Source organism: Larus michahellis, chromosome 9, assembly GCF_964199755.1.
Source record: "Larus michahellis chromosome 9, bLarMic1.1, whole genome shotgun sequence".
NCBI lineage: Eukaryota > Metazoa > Chordata > Aves > Charadriiformes > Laridae > Larus > Larus michahellis.
Genome location: NC_133904.1, coordinates 4,181,092 through 4,198,388, shown reverse-complemented (window position 1 = coordinate 4,198,388; position 17,297 = coordinate 4,181,092). Strand labels below are relative to the sequence as shown.

General features: G+C 39.0%; 1 protein-coding gene across 2 annotated transcripts in view; it reads right to left on the bottom strand.

The window, feature by feature from the left end:
- CERS3 (ceramide synthase 3) overlaps nucleotides 1-17,297 on the bottom strand; it is a 50,205-nt gene that overhangs the window by 29,233 nt on the left and 3,675 nt on the right. The window contains exons 1-4 of one of the 2 annotated variants that reach the window (XM_074600057.1): nucleotides 14,959-15,085; nucleotides 5,565-5,747; nucleotides 3,563-3,680; nucleotides 1,416-1,534 (exon numbers count right to left, since the gene is read on the bottom strand). In XM_074600057.1, coding sequence (XP_074456158.1) covers nucleotides 1,416-1,534; nucleotides 3,563-3,680; nucleotides 5,565-5,746 — 419 coding nt within the window. In that variant the 5' untranslated portion in view covers nucleotide 5,747; nucleotides 14,959-15,085. Of the gene's footprint in view, nucleotides 1-1,415; nucleotides 1,535-3,562; nucleotides 3,681-5,564; nucleotides 5,748-14,958; nucleotides 15,086-17,297 lie in introns of those variants that run through there. The other variant, XM_074600056.1, reaches the window with a different exon arrangement.

Here is a 17,297-nt window from a genome sequence, read left to right as displayed (position 1 = left end):
TCCTGGAGATTGCAGGCTTTCAAAAATTTCATAATGCTCTTAACAGACTATTAACGTGGAATAATTCTGTTCCTCATTTGTTGCCTTGAGAATTATATTCAATTAAATTCACTGACAAAGAGCAGAGCAAGGTTCACAAAATTGCAGAAGAGAAGTCTGTTTGCTTCTTTCTCACTCAAGCTGCCAAGCAAATTTTAATTTTAGTCTTTGGCTACGTATTACTAGAGACATGCATCCATGTGAGGTAGGTCTTTTATCAATAGCAGGAAATCTTATTGTCACTAGTAAAACAAAGTTAACTGATCCACAAAACAACAGTAGAAATAAACCATGGATGTCAGCTTGCCAGGACAGTTTACTCAACAGTGAGGATTCAGAGCAACACATCTATATTTACCAACTGGATTTATGTCCAACAGAGGACATCAAATTATTATCATATTGATTCACACTGAAAATAATCTTACTAAAGTACTCAACTTTGAGTTCTGTAGCTGTACTTTTAAGTCTCATTCCTTAAGCTAATCTACACAAAAGAGGTTACAAATTCACACATAGTCGTGTGAATTTTTGCGAATGTAATTAGGCTAGTCAAAAATCCAAATACACAGGACATTAGGAAAGTGTTTTATACTGGTTCAGTCAATTTCAGTATCCAAAAGGGATGAGCTATGTAAGTAACGCTATGCCCATTTGGGGATTTGCAAGTTGTATGATGTTTTGGACGACACTGGAATAGTTCAATAGCAATATGTTTAAGCTCACAGAATTTCTCACACATTTGTGTAAGATCAGACTCTTGAATGCTTTTCCAGTTTTCAATTATATGCAGAAGGTTTTGAAACTTTTTACATATTGATTATTACCACTCAAAATTGCTCAATGGCCCACTCAGTGTTTTTGCAGGTTTTGCACAGTACCCCTCGTTCAAGCTGTGACACCTATCATTTAGTTTAGATGGCAAGATTCCTGCTCTTGAACTGACTTCCATACACATAATAGCATCCCAAAATGACAGCATGGGTATATACACAAAATGATTGAGTAAGCATTTTTGTTCCGTTATGATTACTGGCAGACAGAAAAGCGTTTTCCTATTCTCTGCATGTTTTCATAAAGCACTATGTAGCAGGCGTGTACAAATAAGTCCATTATTAAACAATGAAGAAAACTGTAAAATATTTTTGTGATTTTTTTTTCAGGACAAACTGTTAACCTAATCTTTTAAAGTCACACCATTTTGAGAAACAGTACTAGATCCTTTCAATTTGTTTGTGTATGCACAAACCAAACCCCTCATCAGACAGACCCAGCTTTCTGGAAGCGAGTCGCCCTTAAAAGGCACCTGAGGACCTCAAATCATTTTTTTCAAAACAGTAAAATCCAAAATAATCAAAATCATTGTCTTTTCTTACAAAGCTTCCTGGAATTTCCGAAGCACTGTTGGGATCTCAAGGTTTCGCCGTCTCCTAAACCACTTTTCCACCAAACGGACTGTACAGTTGCACTTTTTGGCAAGGCCTTGAATCTCTGACTGCAAAAAATGGAATAGTGTTAGCAACAAGTTGTACTCCACTGTACTTTTCATTAATTTTGTAGTTCACAGATCATCTTTGCACTGTTGTAAGGTCTTAATTTAAAAATATTACTAACATTAAATATCTATGGGCATTTACCCTGCAGCAGGCTTCCTGGTTTAATTTTGGCACTCAGGGAAACCCTGGATTTTTGAGACACTAAATTACATAAATAAAGCAGGCATGAAATGTACAGATCCACAAACTGTGCTATTGTCTTTCTGGTGGCTTCTGATTGTTTCCAAGATGCAACTTCTACTGCTAAGCAAGAGGTTGGGCTGGAGGGGAAAGTGCCAGGTATCAACATACATGGACAGTGTATCTAATATCTTACTAATTATAATTATTATATTTAAATAAGTGTCTCAGGTGAGATCCAGGCCTGGAATTGAGATGACCTAAGCTCTGTTCTCAAAACTAATGTCCTTCTGTGGTACAGGGCAAGTCAGTTTAATCTTACCGAGCAACATCCAGACTGCCTTTTGACAACCAAAAATAAATTAGCACTAGAGCATTGCCTAGAAATGCACCTAGTTATTCAAGTGCAGTCAGGTGTCTCTACTTCATGTGTGCTCTGAAGGTGAAGTGGCTCTGCCATTCTAGCATGTGCTAAGCACAAGGCAGCATGACTCTTGCATTGCTGGGTGCTCAGTACCCTGGGTGCAGCAGCCTGCAGGTTTTCTCCCTCTCCTCCATCCCAAGCGCAGAAGGTGCGGGCTGACCTCCCCTGCTGCTGCAGGAGTGGAGGTATCTGTTCGACCCACCCCTGGGGAAGCTCTTTCCCTGCAAGTCTAGTATGCAAATAGTGGGTGGCAGCAGCGCTGCCTCCACCAAGGTAAGTCTAGTTCAGTTGGTCTCCTACCCTCAGGGAAAGCTCTGGTATGTGAGCAAAGGCACCTCAGCTGCCAGGGAGCGCAGGAGTGCAAACAGCCTCTGTGCTCAGCCCATCCTGCTGGCCTGAGAGCTCTCTATTTGCCATGCAGGAATGACGACTTTGTTTTGGCAGACAATGGAGCCGAGACACCCTCAATTGCCAGCCAGGCCTCTGTGTGCTTTCCCAAGCACAGTGGTCCCCAAGCTGGACACCTAAGGGAGGAAGCCTGAATCCTTCCCATGTACCAACAAGTATAGAAATGCTGTGCCTCCTTTCAGAGATTAATTGTCAAACTGTACTCGTGCAGAAGGAAGGTATGAAACAGAGATTGGGATACTTGCCCAGATAGAGAAGAGCTTATATGTGAACGCAAATACGTCTGTTCCTGGTGATATCAGCCAAAAGCCACAGTGATATGATAGCAGAGTTAGGGATAGAAAGCGAAGTTCCATGTACCAATAATTACCAATATCCCTTATTACTAGAAAACACATACTTATTTTCAAAAACAATGTAGTAACACTGCAACTGTTTGGTAACTGTAGTTAGGTAAGTGAACTTGCTGACACTGCGTTCACAGCAAAGTACCTGTTTCCCATCAACAATCAAGGTGCCTCATTTTTTGAGATAGTAAACATTGACTATTATTTTTCTCTTGTTCAATTTTAAAAACAAAAAGCAAGGTACTAGAAAGATTTTCTCACATAAGCCAGGATTAAGTGTGCAGCAATATAACAGATCAAAAGGCTTCCATGCCAGTGTTCCAATATTATTGCTTGCAATAAATATGATACCACTTTCCAACAACAGATGTCAGCTGATGTTTTCTCCAGACAGAATGAGTTAAAGATGGAACACTGATCTTCACTGCAAATATTATTAACAGTCTAACCTCGAACAGCATGCCAGAAAATTAAACATCTTAAACATATTTTCTGTTTTGGATGCCATATACCCTTGTCAGCAGAACAGCAAGAAAAACCCAAATAAATTAAGTCATCTGTCAATCAGCTGGAACTCATCCCATGATGTCACTGCTGATAGCTGATTCAAACAGTAAGGGTGGGGTTTTCCAAAACCAAAACTAATTTATAAGAATGAGAATCCTTACTTGGGATGGATGTTTTGAGCACTCCCGGAAATAACTCTCTAAAACAGGATTAGGCTGTGGCTTCACACGTCTTACATTCTTTATACCTAAGGCTTTTGCTAGAGGTATAGCAACATATCTGAAAAGACATATCGTGAAAAACTTTAAAAATACAACACAGTTACAAGACCTTAGCTGTTTTCATGCCAGGCTATGAAGAAAATAAATCTGAAGCAATTTAATCTGCCATAGGATATGACGGTGCACTGTGAGAGAAAGGAATCTCTCTCTAGCTCATTCCAAGACAGAACCATAGCATTTTAGCAGTTATGCAAAAAAGCAGACCCAAGGACTTAAGTTTGTGGTCCTGAAATGCTATAAAACTAAAGGAAAGATCCTGATTTTTGCATCCTTGTGTTTTTCTATGATTCTATGATTGGCATTAAGCAACAGTTTAGGGAGAGTGAAACAAGGACAGATGCTGTCTCCACATGAGCTGCTACTGGGATACTTTTTCCTAGTGTCAGACAGTCACTTAGCACATTGCTTCACAGGGCTACCACTGCTCAAGACACTGGATTCTGCTTGCGGCCTCCAGCTTGTGGCACACAGCAACTCCCCCAGAGACTGAAGGCTTTTCTTTCTCTTCCATTTTCCGATACAAATTGCTGCAGAGCATGCCAAATGCTTCACTCTTCTACTCAGACAGGCTTTTTTTTTTCTGAAAACGCCCCCCTCCCTCCCGCTAATATCAGCAATTGATTCCTTATTACTCATAGCAACAGTCAGTTTTCCTTATTCATGGGCAGATTCGCTGCAGGCCAGATGTGTGGGCTAATTATTCACACAAATGATTTCCAATAGCAGCGCAGTGAGACACAGTTGGGTAAGCATTTACTCAGGAGACACTGTGAATGGTTATAAACATATGACCCAAATTACTTTTGATCTCTAATATGAATGATCGTATCTGGTTCTGTTTTAAGTCTGTCCAACTTATGACATTCCAAATTTCCTCATTCTATCCTGAAATAATTATAAAAACCTACTAATCACATTCTTTAGAGCAAAAAAAAAAAAAAAGAAAGTCAAGCAAAAAATACACAAATAAATTAGTCAAAGCACTGCAAATCTCAATGTATTTGTAGCTTTCTTCTGTGGAGCCAACCTCTGCTTGTCCCACAAGATTCCAGCTGTTGGAGGAATCCATCTTTCAGTGCCAAAGTGAGAAAAATAAGGAATCAGCATTACTAGATCTGCATAAAATGTTCATGTGAAACTTTGAGATCCCTCCAATCTGCCTAGTTTTGCTACAGCTAAACACCTGGGATCTATCAGCCTCACACAAATGTTCTGGTGAAGGACCAAACGAAAGGAGAGGTTTGGTGGACAAATACCTCTACCCATCCACCAAAGGAGAAAAAGCAAAATGAAATCCAAATGGGTTTGTATTAATTGTATTTCTAGCGAAAGGAGATAATTAGAATTATCCAAATGGTGTTCTAGATAAGCTAAACATAGTAATGGTAGGATTAAAGGGAATGGATTAAAACTAGAGATGGGATGATTCAGACTGGATGTTAGGAAGAAGTTCTCCACCATGAGGGTGGTGAGACACTGGAACAGGTTGCCCAGAGAGGTGGTGGAAGCCCCATTCCCGGAATTTTTTAAGGCCAGGCTGGCCGGGGCTCTGAGCAACCTGATCTAGTGGGAGGTGTCCCTGCCCATGGCAGGGGGGTTGGAACCAGATGATCTTTAAGGTCCCTTCCAACCCTGACAAGTCTATGATTCTAGATAGAAATCTTTTCCTTCTAGATTGGCCTCAGCCACGTGTTCCTAATAGTGAAAATATTTCCCAATTTTTCACCTGCCATATTATCTGCACTAGATCTTTCTAGCAAATCACCAACTAATCCTCCTTTATAAAAACTTAATAACGTTTATCTAAAGATATCCTATTTTTAACAACTTTTTAGCATTAATGGGTATTAACATTAGCATGAAATGTGTTCATGTTTCTTACCTTTCACTGAAGAATCGGATAATCAGCAATACAAAAGCACATGGTATTGTGGCATATAATTGATGTGGTTTTGGAAAGACAAGTCCATCACGGTCTACAAAATGTTCCCATGTGCAATTGATAGGCATCCATATATTCTCCCACCAGAACCAGCTGTTGAGCGTCTTTAATATGTGCGCCATGCTAAGCAAATGAAGAGATAATTGACAATTATTCCTGACATGTTAAAAAGGAAGTGCCTGAAATAAAACATATTGAACCTTGTGGCATAGAATAGTGGTTCCCAGCTGGCAGGACATTTCCTAAAGATAAGGTACAAGCAAATAGCAGATGATGTTCAGGTCCCAAAAGAACAAGGTATCGTGGCCCACATGGGTTGCGGTGGTATTGCAGGTCCAACAGAGGGACTCTACAGAGATCCTGCAGGCACTGTAGAGATGCTCAGGTGTCCCCAGAATAAATCAACAGCAAACAGACCTAGACAATAAAGTCAGTTTTCTCAGGAAAAATTAAAAAAAAAAAGAAAAAAATCAGTTACAGGAAGCTGAAAACCCCTTGATTTAGAGCATGCAGGTGGGATTATAATTCAGCAGAAGATAAAATAATAGAGCCAAATTTTGAGCTGGTATAAACCAATACAGGGCCTTTGAAATCTGCAGGGGGAAGAGGTAACCTGCTGTCTCATTTTAGTCATTCCCATTAGACTGCTTAGTACCTGGTCAAATCTTCTGCAATAATAATTTATAATCCATCAGAACAATACACAAAAGATACTAACGAGAATGATTTTCCCCAGGCTGCCTTCATAAATTAAATATAAGTGGTTGGAAGGGTGGAAAAGAAATGAGAAAGTCCAGGGTGTGACTCAGTCCCGTAATAACGAAGACATTTTGCTGTTGAATTACTGCTGCTTAATATGCTAACAGCAACATGCACCTTGATCCTGATTTTGCAAACACTAGTGCACAGCAAGCTTTTTTTCGGATTTTCAGGAAATACTATGATTTAATTGTGACCAAATACTAGATCAGAACAAAATGTCTAAAATCAGTTCTTGAAAGAAAAAAAAATATTTCACTTAAAACAAAACATTTCATTTTTGTAAAAGACTAATTTTTAACCTTTGTATTCTACATTATATTTTTTAGAAATTTCTGTTATTCCTCATTTAGTTGTAAGGACTTTACAGTACAATCATGTTCTATATCCTACAAAAATATTCTAAAATGGAATAAAAATAGAAGTCACTATAATGTTTTCCATAAGGCTGAAATAAGTAATTTTTCTATAATTTCTAGGAATAATAAATTTAAATGACTTTTTTCATACTAAAATTTCCCGTAAACCAGAAAAAAAATACAAGGAAATAACTGGTTTCACTGAACCATAGTTTCAATGAAGAAACAGCTGAGCTGGGAGAATATCAACCAAGTCTCCTCAAAGCGTTAGACATCCCATCAGAAAATCTCACAGCAATATATTTGGATCAAGCGATAAGATCAAATCATGCTTAGGACAGACAATTGTTCAGGCCTTTTCACGTTCCTCTGCATTTGGGCGGGGGCCACAGGAGTTTAGCTTTGCCTGCAGCCAGACGTAGCTTCCACCCATGCTGGATGAGGATACCCAGATTAGTGCACCGAAACTGGCTTTCCAGATATGGACACGGCTGGCTCTGAAGCCCACTTTAATCAATAGCTAACGAACAATCGCCACGATCCACAGTGGGCTGTTTCCACTAAGCTGAAGTTTTGCAGCAGGTTTGTGAAACAGCGACTCATATCCATCAAACAGAGCTGGGTTAACAGACACTGTGAATCAATTTACTGGCCAAGCACAGTAGTCAGTATTAAAATATTAATAACCCTGCCATTTAATCTTTTTAAGTGCCAAAAGGGGACAGTAAAAACTTACTGAATGAATTGTGTGTGTATAAGCAAATGCAAAAATAAAGGAGGGAGAAATCACAATTGTTCCTGCACCAAGACTTTATATGCCAAGTCTCAGCCTAGAGCAATTTTTTATTGCTGAATTATAAACTCCTGGAAGTAGGGATTTATAATGGGGCTGCTAACAGACCCTTAACTACAGCTACCAGGCGCCATGATAATGAAGCAGGGCTTTGAAACATGACATTTTAGGTCAGACAGAAAGGCTTGCAGACAAACGGCCCTAGAAGACCAGGGGAAAGACTCATTACACAGTTCTGTTTCCTAATACGTGTATATTTTTAAACTAGACTGTGCATTGCAAACTATCACAAACTGTAACTGTAGTAAAAACAGGCCAGTCTATTATTACACAGCAGAAAGAGCACTAACAGCTGGACTATGGTGAGATGTGTTGTGACTAAATATGCACCCAAAATACTTGAATCCTACAAGAACTCTATAGTGCATATTTTCATATTGGATTATTGGAATCTCACTAATTCACGTTTTCCTTCCACGCATGGATGCCTTACTGTATAACTACCTTCGCAAGTCTTAAACTAGTTAATAGATCTCTATTAAACTAAGCTCATAAGCATATGCTTAATCTTAAAATTTAAGGGAATTCGGGGAATTTGGGGTCTGATGAAGAGTCCATGGATTTCAGTCGAAGACCTGCCTCATAGAAAGGTGGGTTCTCTGAAACTCCTTCTTGTGTAATCCCCTGTATTTCTCCCAAATCTTGCCCGGCACACAGGGGATTAGACTATCCCTGATGAACGTTGTCCAAGTAATTCTTAGAAAACTGTTGATGAGATTCCACATTTGTCTGCAACCTATTCTTATGTTTTATTACCTTTAAATTGGATGTTCACCCTACATTTAACCTATGTTTTCACTGCAGCAAATCAGGCCGTTCCCTGGGCAATCTTGGAGATTTCCATCTTCCTAATAGCAGCTGTTTGAGTAGTTGGGCTTTTTTCCTGTCTCCCTTCAGCTTCAGTTCTTATCATAAGGTACCTGGATGGTGAGGATGTCCTTCCAAACACACCTCGGCAGCAGCAACCCGAGCATTTTACAGTTTCTCTTTCTGTCCTTTTGGCTCTTAAATGGCTGACAGCTGTAGCTGTGTGATTAAGTAGTTTTATCCCTCCTCAAATCACGGAGATCCTGAAACATACAGGAACTCCAAAAATACTATTTTGTCGCATACATCAAAGAAGGTTCTCTTCTCCTGTACTACAAACAAGCCGTGGTCCTTTCAGCTTCCTGAGAAATCTCTCAGGAAACACACACACACTTTGTATGTTTTTCTGGATGACAAGGAAGCTGATACCTGACAGAAGTCTCCATCTCAGGCAGCACCACCCAAGACAAACCAACCAGGAATAACTCAGTGCTAGCTTTATTTATTGTCTCCTTCTCCACAAATACATATTTTCTACCTCCTAGAATTAAAATTAGTGTTAAACAAAAGATGAACCCATCTATTATCCCATACCCTCTGCAAAAAGGTTCTTTCAATGCTCCCACAGCATCACACGTAGACATAATCCAGCTCTATGGTTTACTCACCGCTTTCAGCAACCACTGTCCCAAATGCTAATCCTCATTATCAGCTCTCTCCACATTACAACTTGACCACTTCATTCTAAATTATTTACTTTGAATCCTTTTGATCCTAAACAATGGCTGTGTAAATCGTGAAAGAAGAGGCCAGAGGATGAAGAAAAGGAGACAGACAGAGAGCACACAGGTCATTTGTCTCTAGCAAGCTTTGTCTGTTAGAAAAACCATAGCTGCCACTTGCTAATCTCTCCTCCTTCCAATTACCAGCTGCCTGGGACAATTCTGCCAGAGTGACTACTCAGAACCCTCAATCCCACATCTGTATCAATTCACCAGGCAGAGACTGAACGGCCAGAGAGAGCAAACCCTGCTTTCAGACCGCATCAGGTTAAAGGCACATTGCCAGTACCACAGGTGAGAAAATTTTCCCATTATTGTTTGCATGCAACCTTTTCTGGAAAAAAAAGGTTTTGGTCTCCACAAAAGCTATTCTTCTGGCATATTACATATAGACCAACCTCAAGCACTTATACATATTTTAAGTGATGTCTCTACTGTTTAGTTTTGGTTTTAACCAAAAGAATTTTGGCAACTTGTTAAATCCTAACAGGTTAGGAAGGCCAGTAACCCCTCGGCCATACAGCCTTACACTGAGAACACCTCTTCCAAGCGCCCATAGCATGGGTGGGAAAGGGAAGGCCTCCACTACAGGTCCTCTTGTGAAAGGGACTAATGAATAGCTAGAAGTCTTTCAGCTGTCCCTTCTGCCACCCAGGGGCTATGAGCAGTGATGGCGCAGGCATTTCCTCATATAGTGCCTGAAATCTGGGTGGGAAACAGAAGAACCAGTTTCTTATCAACTGGGTCAGTGGAGTGTGTTTTGCAACAGCGTCATTTTACGCTGCCGAGAAATTGTCACCTCCGAGAAGCATTATGACTGCAGTTCCTTGGGACCCAAGTTTGTTTCCCTAGTATATCAGCGTAAAACTAGAGTACACTTAACTTTTGTCAGCAGCTTGCTACTACACAAAGGCACGTGTTCCAGTGTAACCACAAGTGGTGGCAACCAGTTCCAGTGCTGGGATCAGGCCATAGATGCTGGATTTCAAAGGCAGCTGATCTTTTCAGTTTGTGTAAACTATCACAAGTTGTTATCCTCCCCACACACACACTCTGCTTCCAAAGAATGGGCAGCAGATGCAAAGGCCCAGCTTATCCTGATCTGGGACCAGCTCTAACAAGAAACTTGAAAGCCTACCCAGCCTGAACCTCCTGTTCCTCAGAGTGCTGAGCTCAGAGCCTTTTTTCCTTCCTGCTCAGAACAGCACCAAACAAGCAGTAAAATGTGTTGAGTGAGAAGTGACAACAGCCAAGTGACCCATATTCTGCCCAACGTAGGGTGAAAAAAAAAAGAAAACCACACAAAACAAAACCCAAGCCACCCCTGCTTCTTCACAGATTCCTATCCATAGACCAGCAGCACCGGTATTATTTTTGTTGACAAAACTAGATTTGTTGCCCTCGCTCTAGAAGTCAGTCTAACAATAAAAAAGGTGGTTTAGAAAATTGGAAATTTCACCTGCATCATGGAAATTAAATACTCCAAATGAAGAAATCTAATCACCTCCTTGCTAAGGAAGGATCTCCTCTGTAGGCTAATCTAGTTTTAAATGGGCTAGTGCGAAACAAGAAAATCAGGAATGATTACTTCAGGAACTACATCCTTTATAATTAAAGGAGAGCCTACACAGTTGGGAAGTACCAGTGTGAAGTTTCTTTCAAAGCTTTGTTCCTTGGATCCTTGATATAGTCAGTTAAAAAAAAAAATCTGGTATTTTTAATGCCATTAAGCAATAAAGGACAAATTTTGGTTTGAGAAAAGCTACATGGCTACATTTTGAAAAACAAATTCAGGAGCTGCTTTGAAGTGGAACTTCTGGCTGCTGCAGTCTGGGGAATGAATAAAAAGAAAGAGAGCCAAAGCTTTGATTGTGTTCTCCAAGCAAAAGCTCTCGCTTGCAAAAAGTGAATTTCGAAAACCAGAACGAAGGGAAGGCAATACTCAGTTTTGAAGGATTGCGAGAATTTCTTATCCTTATTTACTGCATAAATTAGAAAACCCAAAATTCGCTAACAAAAACATGCAAGCGAAAGAAACCTTAGTTTCTCTAAGCATCTTATTAGACTGTCTACTGGAGGCACGACAGGAAAAGAATGAAATGAGCAAAAAGCAAGAATAACGTAATTCTCCTATTTCTCTCCCCATTTGGTAGAGCTGGTCAAGCTGGTGCAACAACTGTTGGGAAAAAAAAAAAATCAAGTCTCATAGATATCAAAAGAGAGAGCAAAGCTGTTCCAGGCTATTACTCATCAACATTAAACCAAGTGGTTTAAAAGAGTAAATAAAGATCAGATCCACCATATCTTGGGTGGTTTTGGTTTTGCTTAAGACTAATACATGCAACAGTTAACACACAAGTTTCAGCAGCAGATTTGTGTTCTGCTAAAAATAGATATCATGCTGTTAAAGAATCCCAACTGCCATCACCACCATTAAACAGGTGACAAAATAGGGGACCTGCATTTTGTTCCTAACAGTTGTGCAGCCTTTTTCCTACTGAGGACAGTAGAAGCACTACCTAAGAGATACCTTTTAAAAAAAAAAATCTCAATTGCACAGAAAAGTGAGTTTTAATAAAAATCAAGAAAACCCGTAAGTACAAACAATAACTTGTTAATAGTTTAGCATTCGTGCAAGTGTTGACAGTTGATATCATGCCATACAGATTTTCAAATGTACAACAGCTGCTTTATACATCTTCTGGACATATTTGCAACTTGCAAGTTCGAGAAATCACAGGATGCAATGCCAGATTAGCTTTTCCACTAATAATTTTTTATGCTAAAAAAAAAAATAATCATTAGTCCCTAAGGCCATAAGAGCAGCCCTGACCTCCACTGTTTTTTTCCAAACACATTCATTCAGGCATCAGTTATTAGTTAGTTGTAAGTGTCTGCCAGTTGGAGACATTGCTTATTCCTCCTTCTTGGCACCGTCTTTTACATTTGATTGAACAGTGTTTTGCACCTAATTGGCATAAAGGATTTGAACTATGGTCTGCAGAGGAAAGAACTGAATGAAGGATATTTGGTTGATGCTACCATCTCTTTGCATCTTTTCTTTTCTCATCTTGTTCATCCAAATGCGAAAAGACGATTCCAGTTAAATTCCACACAACCTGAGCCACAGCAAGAATGATACCTCACCCATCAAGGACGATATCTTGTAGAAGCAGTGGCAGCACAGAATAAGAGAGCTGTTGGAATTAGAGGTTCTTATGATGAAACACTGAAATACTCCATACACATAGAACATCTGAATTAAGATTGCTATGAGACCTTTCACTGCAAGTTTACTCCCTATCTTGTAAAAATCTCAACTGTAAACAGTTTAACTGCCTAGTTATAGGGCAATTAAGAGTATTTTACGTCTTTTACTATTCTATCATATTACCTTGTAACTTGGCTACTACTGTAACAGGCACTTTGAATAATTCTCAATTAAGGTGGCAAGTGAGTTTTATTATATTTTTCTCTGTTCTCTGAGGGAAAGATAACCAGAACCATTTGAAAGAATTCATTTTCTGGGTGAAAGTTACCATGCTGTCTCTACTTAAAGGTAAATCACTTTTGACCAGCTAAAATGGTTTTACCTGATTGCAGGCAGCCGAGGAAAGTGAAATACAGTTCTCCCACTGTACAGTTACAGTGCAAACTATGTCTGATTTTAAGCTTTAAAAATCCTAACATTGACAGTGTTGGATAAAGAGCTATGAAATAACTCAAATATCTGCAATAATTTTGAGTTAAAAAAATAGTTCTTTAAAAGTGTGCTCTATCCAGACTACAAGGTTGTTAACAGATGCTTAATTCATAAGAAGTTTTAAACAGACCTAGAGGGACAATACCGGTTGCTTCAAGAACTTGTTAGTAACACTTGTCACAATGTAAGGAAAAACCTTTTTAAGTACAACAGTTTTCTTCAAATTGTAACTATTAGGGAAAGATGCAAAAATGATTATTTTTTGTAGCTTACCAAAATTTTATTTGAAATAAAAGTCTGAAGCCTAACTTAAAATGCTAAGTTATATAATGGAGATTTTACCAGAGTTGTGAGCCTTCTTGGTCACTTATTTAAGTTAAGGGTTAAGGGCAGAGAAGAACAGAGCAGCATATGGGCACACAGTGGCCAGGATAAGCACGTTAGTAGAAGTACAACAGTACCACAAAACATGTGAAGACAGCAGAATAGTAAGGAACCAGAGAGAGGACCTGAGGGTACAGAGGCAGAGGTTGTTGGCTTCTCCACCTGCACAGTGGATGACTCAAAGTTTTAAATTAGCCCTTGGGAGGTAGGGAAAGGGACAGGGCTGGTGCATTCGCACTCTGGAAAACTGTCCTATTTGCACCTTCCTGAAACAGGGTCTTCAGCTATCATGTACACACAGGGGCTCAAACATGTACATTGACATTAACGATCTCTACACCACCCTGAACAGCAGTTAAACCAAGTCTATTGCACTCCACTGTTCTCAGTTCTCCTCCCGTAGGTTATCCCCTCCTTTGCAGTTTAACCTGCCAGACATTCTCCACCCACAGAGACAACTAAAGGAGGAGCCAGAACATAACTACTATTTCATTATTTCAGCCACTGTTTCGCATGTTTTTCATGTCTTAACAAATGCAAGAGAGACACCTTCACCTAAAGGTGTACCAGCATAGCCTTTTCATCAACACTGGCATCCCAGCTGAAGATCTGACCCAAGCTAAGAAGCTAGATAAAATAGGTAGACATTACAAAAAGTAAGAGGGGAAAAAATGAACAGGGTTCTTCCATCTGAATGTTATAGCATTACTATGAAAGAACCCTTTCTGGCAGCTTGTTTATATGTATTATTTATAAGCCCTAGCTTCTTCACATCTTCAACAGGTAAGCGTAATTAAAACCTCTGTTAAACTGAATTTCTTACAGAACATTTTTTTCTTAGCATTTTACAGAACAAAATTAGAACTAGCTTTTTCAAGCAACTTAAATTCAAAGGTTTTTATGCAATCACTTACATCATTAGCTAACATTATTTTTCCTGTTAATAAATTTTCCTCCCTTCCAGTTCAGAAAGAAGTGATCTTAAAAGCACTTAATAGAATAATGATACAAGAAGCAGAAAAGCAAAGTGACTACTGTAACCTGTACTACTTTTCTTTAAAATAAAAAGCAGTTCTCATAGGTTGGAATATTTAGTAGCAAGAAATAAAGTCTCATTAACACCTATCCCACTCTTTATCTGAAGACTATCAAAAGAGTTACTCTAATTTTCCCGTGTAAAACACGCAATGTTAGAGACCAGCACATGCGAACGATTCAGACCATAATCTGATGTAGGTAGGGGAAGAAAAGAAAAAAAAACAGGAAAAAAAAGGAAAGAAAAAGAAATTCCTACCTTTATGATGTTGCAGTCAAAGAGAACATAAGCACATTAGCAGGGAAGAGGCATTACGCTCACTACTTTGTCAAAGGTAAACACGCCCAATCTACAGAACTCTTTCAAATTCTTCACAGACCCACCCAGCAAAGTTGCACTTCAAGATTTCTGACTGAAGGCTATCCTGATGTCATATGTATCCAGTCAGTGAAACCTGGGAGTAGTAATGCCGAGTGCCTTCCCTTGTGCTTGTTTCAACATAGTAGATGAAGAAATGTTTGAAGTCACATGGTATTTTGTTGCACGATGAGAGTTTGTCTCAACTTATATTGCTCTATACATGCACGGGAGAATGCCGCGCCTGCTGATCATGCAGAAAGAGAAACCCCAATTGCATCACTTCACACTCACGTTTTCAGATGCACTATTAGATGAAGTATGGGTTTTCAAATAAAGTTAGAGAAAGGTTTCCGCTCCTACTGACCAGCCTCAGGAATACTTCCACCTTCAATTAACTAGGTGTTTTACACAAAGTGTTCCAGCTCCTCAGAAGATATAAAGTAGAATTTTTGAAATTCCTAAAGCAGAGGGAAACATTCACATATATGTTTGGTTAGAGATACCATATGAACATGGAAATTTTACTTAACCCTACGTGATCTTTAATTAATTAATTTAAGTTCCATGACGAAGGAATAAGGCTGAAATCTACTCCTTACCAACTCCCTCCAGTTTCAAATAATAAGTAACAGGATGCAGAAGTGTTGGCATTACTTAGCATTCTAATGGGCAGGACACCTTAATGTTGCTCAAAAGGAACAAGAAAACCTCACCGACAAGCCAGGAGCAGAGAACCCTTAGCCCTTTCTTCCTGCTTGCAGTCAAACAGCAACCCATGAAATAGGAACAGACATGTCACAGTTGAACCGAAGTTTCACCTTGCCTAGCATACTGTCTCTGAAGGAAGCTAATCACAGATGGCTATGGAAGAGTACAAGAACAGAACAAACACAAAACAGTAACTGATGATACCCCCCAGCCATCAGTAGTTTGGATCTCACAGACTTCCTAAGCCACAGATGGTGTCTATGTAAATAACACTGGAGAGGTTCTCCACCCAGCCCTAATTTCCACAACTCCTTTTGAGTGTATTGAAACTTCCATCATAATCCATAAGACTGCAATAAAAGAATACGCAACCCAGACAATATTTGGATGCTGTTCGTGTCCCTCCAGAGAGAAGTGTGGGTTTGTTCATATAGTTGCCTTTTTTTTTTTTTAGATATTATATTTTGCAGCTATTGCAAGTCTTCAGTCCTTCCATAAAAGTGGGAGCAGTATTCAATAAACCAATGCACCAGAGAAATATTAAACATGAAGGATTATTTCAGAAAGGTAGTATTATGGCTTTGCTGTTGCTTTAAATTATCTCCATACTTTCCCACACCTGAACCACTAGTATGAACTAAGTAGAACATTTAGGAACACTTTGCCAATTAGGAAAGCCTAGAGCAAGCTGATTCATCTATCACTTCGCTAGTACTGTGCCAGTAATGTAATAGGTAATTGGCAGAAACACCTCTTTATTATGCCTTAATCCACAATTTCTTCACTGTTACACTAAATTGCAAAAAACCATGCTTGTTTGACTGGGGGAAATCTGGGGCTGCTACAAATAATAAAATGGGAAAAATGCCTTTCCGTATTTTTTGAGGAGAATTTGTTAGGTAGCACTCACCACCTACATAGGACTCTATTACAAGATTAAAGATATTATATGGTAAATAACAAGCTAACCATACCCTCTTGATCAAAGCTGCCCACCGACCTTTCAATTATCACTGCACTTTGATACTACTTACCTTTCAGGTATCTTAAATTTGAATGCTGCAAAAAAGAAACCCAAACAACAAAAAGCATCTTAGTCTGTATGTCTCTCAGAGAAAAAAAAAACACAACACATTACTATTCCTTACTTGCAGCATAACACCTACTCAGTCATAGAACAATTAAATGCAAGTAAATAACGGAGACACGTATTTGACCCAAATAATTATTTCACATATCACTGGAAATGATGTATAAGTTTTCAGAAAAAAAAATAGAACCAAGAAAAATTCACTAAAGTCACTTCTTTCTGTTTTCCAGCCAGTTAAACACATATATTAAATTACAGTGAATCCTGACAGTGGATGCGAGCTTTCACCTGAGCATCTAATCAGTTACATAAGAAAGATTATAGTATTAGTTAAGTTTCCCAACAGGGAAAACCCTCTTGGCAAGTCTTTGAGACTATATTAAATCTTAATCTCCTAAACTCAGAGGTGTTGTGTATGATGGCACCTGCAGGGGGAAGAAGAAAAAAGCCACAAGAAACCAAGCCCACAAATACAAAGGGTTTCTTTTGTTTTCCTTTATAGAAAAATATTAAAATTCACCTGGAGAGCCCACAGATGTTTTAAATACATTGCCTATTAGTACTTAATAATTTTGCTAACTGATTATCTCAATGGCAGTTAATCAAATCTCAGTCATATGTATACACAGAGAAGAACGAGGAATCAATTTGATCTAATAATAATTAGGACTCTGAATTCTGTTTTACCACCAAGTGAAACCCATCTGCTTGCCATCTGACATTCCTTCAAGACTAAGGTAAAAAAACTTGGTATTCCTATACTTTCTGCCCCTCAAGAATCAACACGTATCTGAAAATAAATCCTTTCAAGTCACATGTTCAAGGACATCAA